We start from the raw sequence: 8029 nt of genomic DNA, 5'->3' as shown, positions 1-8029 counted from the left end.
ATATTAATACTATTAAATTTGTTTTAAAATATTAATTTTTTTTAAAATAAATTGTTAGAAAGGTCCATAATATTTATCCTTGTTCTATTTGTTTACTTTCATATTAAATTTAATAAATTATTATGTTTAAATTAAATAAAAGATTAAATTAATATGGATATTTATCTTTTTTGCCAAAAAATATTATTGAAATTTAGTTTATTTTGATTATAAATTAAAGAACATTTTAAATATAATACATATTATATATATATATATATATATATATATATATATATATATATATATATATATATATATATATATATATATATTGTTCACAGGTTAACTTAAAAGAACTACCGATTACAACAAATAATGAAGTTAAAATTTAAGCACTTATTTACCTTCTTTAATTTAAGTTTTTTAGAAACTCAAATTAAAGAAGGTAAATAATTTTAAAATGTGTGGTGATTCAAAAAACCTGAGATTATGGGTTGTTCCAAGAAACCGGCCTATAAGAGGCAAAATGATATTAGCCAATAGTTTGCAACAAAAATAATTTTTGTAAATTATGATGTTAACAAATGTGCATCTATAGTATAAAATAAATTAAAAAATTTTAAAGAAAGAAAAATAATTGCTTTTCATTGGTCTAAATAATTTTTTTTAATAACCATATAAGCACTGAATTTTCATTACAATAGTATTGCCTAACGACAAGTACTAATAAGATTTGATTTGTTTTCAAAAAAACAAACTCACTTTATGACATAAAAATTGAATTTAATTTGTTTTCAAAAAAGCAAACCCACTTTATGAAAAAAAAATTGAATTTGATTTGTTTTTATAGATATTTGATTTGTTTTTAATTTCCTTAATAATAATATCTATCCATATTTTCAATATAATTTAAAAGAAATATAAATATAATAATTAGATATCTTTACATTAAGAAAAAATATAGAAAAATTGGTAGAAACCAAACTCTCCAACCCTAACAAAGTTTTAGGATAATAAAATTGCTTAGACTAAGAAGTAGATAAAAAACTGTTTACTAAATTTATAACCCTTAAAGAAAGAAGGAAAGAACTAGAATTCTGAGGGGTGCTATAACTTCGATAATTGCTTCCTCCACGAAACTAGAATTTTAGGTAATTTTTGTATATGAGATAGGTTAATCCAGGCGTCGTATGTGTCAGGTGTAGATCAAAAAGCTGTTGCAGACAAAGGATAAGAAATCAGAGACATAGATTAGAAGAGATCAGGAAATGGAGGAGATGAGCGGTATCAGGGGAAAGAAGAGGGGGTTTGCGGATGCGGTGGAGAAGGAAAGAGGGCAGTTGGCTTTGGAAGTGGTGGGACGGCATGCCCTTCTCTTTGATGACGATTCCACGGCCGCTTTTATCAATTCAAAGGAGGCGCTAATGCCATGGAACGGCGACCAAAATCTTGTATTAGATCGGTATGATGTCAGGCATCTGCTCCAAGATCTCTCTGCCCTCAGGAAAAGGCGTTCTTCTTCTTCTTCTTCTTCTTCCTCTGACGTCGACGAAGCGGAGCTTGATCTAGAGCGTTACAGGGACCTGCACGATCCTCCTGATAACGGTAGGTTTGTATAACCCTAATTTTTAATTCGTCTCTAGGTTTTTGTGTTTTGAATTCGTGGTGATCAGAACTTGGCTTTCAGAATTTTATATATGTTTTTTCTTTTCCCGAATTTAAATCTATAAAATCTGTTGGATTCATTTTATTTTAACAGATATGCTGGCTCAAACAGACTAAAAGGATTTATTGAATCTATAATAATATATGCATGCACCTGATACTGTCAAATTGTTTCCAAAGTAATCAGTTGCCTATATTGGCCGGCTGATAGCTGGAACCTCAAGGTGTCACTCCATGCCCCCTAAGCAGTGGTAAGATGGAAGAATTCACTGAGAAGTGATCTGTGAGACGCAAAAATTATATGTTGTTTGGGATATAGCTGGTGCTAGCTAGACTCGTTGAAATATTTGTATGTCAAGAGTGAGACGAATCTGGGAAGAAACTGTGTAAATTTGTTAGCATTTACTTAGCTCACACTATGTAATCCATCATCATGATGTAGACAATGATGATTTTACCCATTAATTGTGTGGGATTGGGATGCCCTCTCATTTTTGTTATATAGTAGTGGAGATAGCAGCCACTTTGTCTTACTGCTCTTGAGGTCGAGGATGCACTGAAAGTGAGTTGCACTACATTTACAAACTACATCAGCACAACAATTTTTGAACCTGGACCATCATTACAAGAAGTGCCTATATAATTAAGCCACACCACAACAAGTGGACCCATGAAACAATTTGGACTATTTGTTTTTTTAATATAGCTTCTCCATTATATCAGTACTAGTGACCCCTGGGATTGGTCACTTGATCCAATCCATTGAAAACTGAGCTGTACTACATTCACAAATTACACTAACTCAACAAATTTTGAACCTAGGTCGTCATGACAGTAAGTTCCCATATAACTAAGCCGTACCCCAACAAACAGCCCCATTAAAACCTTACTTTGGACCACTTTTTTTTTTTTTTTTTAATTTAGCTTCTCCATTATTTTTCTACAACTGTTCCAAGAGTTAAATGAATCAGAATTGTTGTTCCTTGATACTAATGATGATTTTGAACCTAATACCTGAGATTACTAACGTGAATCCAATTCAACTGATGATTTTGCCATCCCTGTTTATTTGTAAAACCAAATTTCAAGTTAGATATCTGAAACAGTGGTCTGAGACAAGGTGCCTAAATCCTTCCATGGTTTTGAACCTATTTGTTTTTTCTTTCTTACTTCTTGTATCATAAAAAAATCAAGGAATCTTGGAATAGTTTCATCAGCTTCTCACTCTAGTTTTTGGCATCCTTTGTACTGGACACCCAATATACACCTTTTTTCTTTCCATCCTGATTTCTATCTATTTCACTACTCTCTTTATTCTCTAAAAATGGCATTTGGAATACATAAAGGTTATTGTCAATTAAAAGTTGTTGCTACAACAGCAGTAGATTTGTGAATATCATTTTACTACCTTATGTTCCCACTTCGACCCATTGAGTAAAACATATTACAGAAGCGAAATATTTTTAATATGCTTACTTGGAATGTATTTTCAAGCTTGCAGGCAGGCAGTCAGTATATGACTTCATTCTTTTATTCTCCAGTGAAGAGTAAGAGGCTTCTGTACCTTGTCCTAACTTCTATTTGTTGCTAGATGAAATGATTGGTTTCCTATTATTTTATGCCTATGAATCAATGTGCTTTAGTTTGAAGTGTGTATGGTTTGTAGGCGGCATACATTTTACAAGTTCTTGGTAAACTGAAGGGTTCTTCTTTCCAATGCAGAAGCAACCAAGAGGCAGAAGTCATCGGGTGATGGATATCAAAATGTCCCTTTTATGTATAGCACTGAGGAGACAGCCACAGCTGCGAGGACATCAGAGGAAGCAATGGGGAGCTCTGATTTTATGCCACCATTTTCAGTGCCTGAAAATTTGTTTTCTCATCTTGTAAGCACTAGAGCTCTTTTTTGTGGAATAACTTCTTCCACCTCGAATGGGATATTATGTCATATTCATATATGATTATATTTGCTCTAAAGTTCAGTCTTCTTGATATGGCTTACCCTCATCGAAGTTTCAGATGGAGCAGGGCTCATGTCCTTGATGCAAGGTTTCCATTTTGGGAACCTTGTTTCTTGCTGATGAGTCATGACTAAGGAATGTGCAGGTGGGCTTAGGAGAATATAGCTTTGTTTCTTTATGGAGATTACATCAGCGGTAGCAGCCGCCAATGTTTTGTCAAAGGATGCACATGCATGGTTTGCTAAGGGTTCTTGCTTGTTTGTAGTCTTATGTGGTAGCTATTTCTGAAATGAGTAAATGAGTGACTGAATTACGGTACCTAACTTGTTTGTTAGGGCTTGCACGCAATATGTGCATTCATTTAAACTGATCTTTTGGAAACATTCTTTCTGACAAAGGTATTATGTTTGAATATGTTACTGCAGCCACCTACACAAAAGACACATCAGATTATTGCAAGAACTGCAAAATTTGTGAGTGAACATGGAGGACAGTCAGAAATTGTGTTAAGGGTGAAGCAGGGAAGTAATCCAGCTTTTGGTTTCTTGATGCCCGACCACCATCTTCACATCTATTTCAGGTTTCTTGTTGACCATCCTGAAGTTTTGGAATCAGAAAAGAGATCTGATACTGAACAGATAGCAAAGAGCGCTGCAGGAGAGGGCCTGTCACTTCTTGGGTCTGTGTATGGCTCTGGAGATGATGAAGATGAAGGCGTAACTCATCAATCTGCGGTTGCAAAAGATGGGAGTTCCTCAATACAAGATTCTCCTGTTGATAACACTTCCTCTAGTGAAGGCAACAGCAATGTTTTAGAGCAAGCAGAATCTTCAGTACAGAAGATTTCTCAAAAGGATACTTGTAGCACTGAATCAAATGCAGCACCAAATCATGATACATTAGTCGCTCCCAAGGAGTCTTCTAATCTAGAGGTGCATAGACTTGCATCTGGTGATGGTTTGAGGACTGATGCCCTAAATTCGCACAATATGGCAAAAAATGATTTTTTGTCGGTACAGACTTCAGCAGAGAAAGTGACAGGCAGCAGACCAATATTGGAACTACCATCATTTTTAAAGCGTGTAGTACAAAAGATGGTTGAATTTATTGCAAGGAATGGAAAGGAGTTTGAAGGCATCATTATGAATCAAGATAGAACAACCGGCCGATTTCCATTTCTTCTCCCCTCCAATCAATATCATCCGTATTATCTTAAAGTGCTGGAGGCAGCACAAAAGGTAGTGGCATCTATGTTCTATATTAGTCGATCATGTTGATACAGCCTCATTCCTAATTGAATTCTCTACTGTTTATAGGAAGAAAATTTCTCCCTTTCTTTGTTAAGTGTTGGCTTTAAACTTTTCCTCAGTGATTGGTTCTTTAGGGAGACCCAAAATGTTGGAACCTAAACAACCTACATAATCGAACCTAGAAGATTGTTGCAAATTGAGACACGTGGGACAAACTTCTCAGAAAACTAAAATTTGATTTTTTTGAGAACTGTGAACTGTTTTTCTCATCATGACATTTCCTATTATACAGTCAACAATTTCAGAGGAATAATCCTCGGTTTAAATTCTTCTGATGCTATGCACATAGTATTTTCTACTATTTTCTATAAAAGAAGTTGGCTTGCTTTCCCTTAAATTTTGCTAGTTTGGTTGCATTTTCAATGTGATAGAAACCTCATACCCTGTAGCATCCTTTGAAAATTGCTGACATTTTCAAACAGAGAAAAAACAGAATTGATATGTATCCAGGGATAAAAAGTCCTTTTTTGTGCATTCTTATAGTTAAAGCTCATTTGATATTCATAGTTCGGAGAAAAGTATGTATGTGTTTTTACGCTAACATTTTGGATTACACTCCTTTGTTAATCATCAGGATGGATCCAGTCTGATTGTTTTCCTCGATTAAGTAACATTCACTATAATGAACCTTTCAGGAACCACAAATTGAATTCTTCTTGCTGTATTTGTATGTGCCAGGGAGAGGTATATGAAGATGATGCAAGAGCTGAGAAGTCCAGTTCTCCATCAGATGTGTGGCGTAGTGAATCTACAAAAAATAATCAGCCAAAGAAGAAGAATAATGTAGCAGGAGATGGATCACCACGTGTTGCACGTGCCTCTACACCAGAAGAAATAAGTACAACACAAGCTAGAAAGACATCAGATCCTGAGAAAAAGACAAAGTTTAAACTAGTAATCGGTGGCATTAAAAAGGATGCACCTGATTATGGAAGTGGAAAGCCTCTTGGTATGACAGCAGAAGCTGCTGCATCTGCAGTTCGAGCAGCTACAAAGAAGCCAGGAAGCCAAGGTAGCACAGAAGGTAAGGACAATGAGAAGAAAGAAAGTGGAATGAGTGCTGATGCAGCAGCTGCAATTGTAATGGCTGCCACAAGGGGTTTACGAAGGTCTCAACAAGGGGGAACTTCAGAAACTGAAAATTTTCATGTAAGGAGCTTAGGGAAGACACTGCAAGGGATATCAGAAGAGAGTGAAGAAGTTGGCAGTGCAGGTGTTAGCTCTAGCCATTGTGATGCTTCCAATTTTAATTTAAGCAATGGTGGAATGGCTTTACCACAGTCAGGAATATCTGGCTCTAATTCAAAACTAGTTATGGATGTTTGTTTTCCTGGCCAGCAGTCTGAAGATTTTTCAGGTGCATCTGGATCTATTTTGAGGTTGGATGATTCAAATAAGAAAAAAGACGACACTTCAGTTGCAAAGGTTATGGTTAAAGCTGCAGCTCGCGCTGCAGCTTGTGAAGCAGATTCATCTGAATCTTGCTTGTCACGGGAAGAGAAACTGAGGGCAGAAAGGCTGAAAAGAGCAAAAATGTTTGCTGCTCTGATTAAAAATGAACACTCTGCCTTACAGGATAAAAATGACCGATCTACACCTGAAGGTGCAGGTTCTCTCCAGAATGAGTCAGATAGTAAGGCAACAGTTTGTGGAAGCTCTTACAATGATGCTTCAGTTCAGCTGGATGCTCTGAAGGGCACAACTTCTGATACCACTACAAAAGAAGAAAGCAGACATATGAGAGTTCTTACTGCTTCTGAAGAGTGTGGTAATAAATCAACTGCTAAATGCCTAGACGCAAATAGGCATAGTCATAGACATCGTCATCACCATCAGAGTGATTACCATAAAAGTTCAAAATCACGGCATGAAAACAGTGATGATCATGTAAGCTATGTGAGGAGACACAAACATGAGTCTGGGAAAAGTCATAAAGATCCTGTCACAGAGAGATACTCAAGTAAAAGACATCATGAAAGCAGTTCCCAAAGATCAAGTGATGATGTGCATAGGGGGTATAGGCATCGCTCGAATTTCAAGGATGATGATTCTGGAGAGAGACATCATTACGATTCTAAAGAAGCTGTGCATGGACATAGAAGCAAGGATATTACTGCCCAGAAACACACAAAGAGCTCTTCTGGGAAAGAACATAGGAAGGATTCTTCTCATGGTAAGGAACACACAAAAGGGTCTTCTCATGGGAAAGAACACATGAAAGAATTTTTTCCTAAGGAAAATTCCTCTAAAGAAAGAGGAGAGAAATTTGCTGGGAAATTGTCAAAAGATACAGAAGCCTTGGCCTCAGAACGATCTAAATCTCCAACGCATGCTACGGATGTTCCAGATGATCTCAGGGCAAAAGTAAGGGCCATGTTACTAGCAACCCTGTAGCTGCTGCCTTCCGTAGATGAATGTTATCATTATGATTGGGTTAATGTGTTGTTGACATTGCTATTCTTGTTTGAAATTCGAGAAAAGGATGCCAAGCATCATGTGAAATTGGCCATGATATTCTGTCCATTTATTTGTTTGATCGACTCCTGGGTTTGGAGGAATTTGAAATCTGTATTTATTATTAATTTGAGAAATTTAATTCGAAGTTCAAAATAAACACGTGAATGAATGGTGTTAGGACGTTCTCTGTCCAAATTAGCAGAAGTTTGCATTTCTGTAATCAGTTTTGAATCTGCGCTTCCATTCAACATCTAGATAGACATTGATGTTTGTATTTGAACTTCATTAAGATAACATGAAGATGTCAATATTTAACAATTAGTATCTATATGGCACATCAGTGATATTTTATTATATTTGGACTTCTCTGAAATGCTTTATTAGAGACAGTTGAGTCAAATTGATACCGTTTCTATAACGTGGTAGTTGATTGGAACCAACCTTATTTCCATGTTGTCTATATTTGTTATGTTTATAATTGAGTGTCAAATATAAATGGTGATTCTTCTATATAATGAAAATCCTCAGAATAAAAATATAAGGATAACAGCAATAATTACGGTATGTATAGATGACCCTCAGCATGCAAAAATGTGAGGACCCCAGCAATAAAGACAATGAAATGTGACCCGTCATCCGATGTAACCATTGCGC

General features: G+C 35.9%; 1 protein-coding gene across 3 annotated transcripts; it reads left to right on the top strand.

The window, feature by feature from the left end:
* The first annotated feature begins 1055 nt into the window (after positions 1-1055).
* Positions 1056-7532, top strand: LOC131064733 (uncharacterized). Of its 3 annotated transcripts, XM_057999018.2 has the most exons (5): positions 1458-1587; positions 3149-3194; positions 3370-3533; positions 4034-4846; positions 5597-7532. In XM_057999018.2, exons 2-5 carry the CDS (start codon positions 3164-3166, stop codon positions 7310-7312), a joined length of 2724 nt encoding a protein of 907 aa, XP_057855001.2. In that variant the 5' UTR covers positions 1458-1587; positions 3149-3163; the 3' UTR covers positions 7313-7532. The 3 variants fall into 3 exon arrangements, with proteins under 3 accessions (XP_057854985.2, XP_057855001.2, XP_057854993.2); XM_057999002.2 differs by lacking the exon at positions 3149-3194 and having other exon boundaries at positions 1056-1587; XM_057999010.2 differs by lacking the exon at positions 1458-1587 and having other exon boundaries at positions 1762-3194.
* The last annotated feature ends 497 nt before the right edge of the window (positions 7533-8029 follow it).

The sequence above is a fragment of the Cryptomeria japonica genome, chromosome 1 (genome assembly GCF_030272615.1).
Source record: "Cryptomeria japonica chromosome 1, Sugi_1.0, whole genome shotgun sequence".
NCBI lineage: Eukaryota > Viridiplantae > Streptophyta > Pinopsida > Cupressales > Cupressaceae > Cryptomeria > Cryptomeria japonica.
The sequence above is the reverse complement of the archived record's forward strand: the minus strand, read 5'-3'. Positions and strand labels throughout refer to the sequence as shown.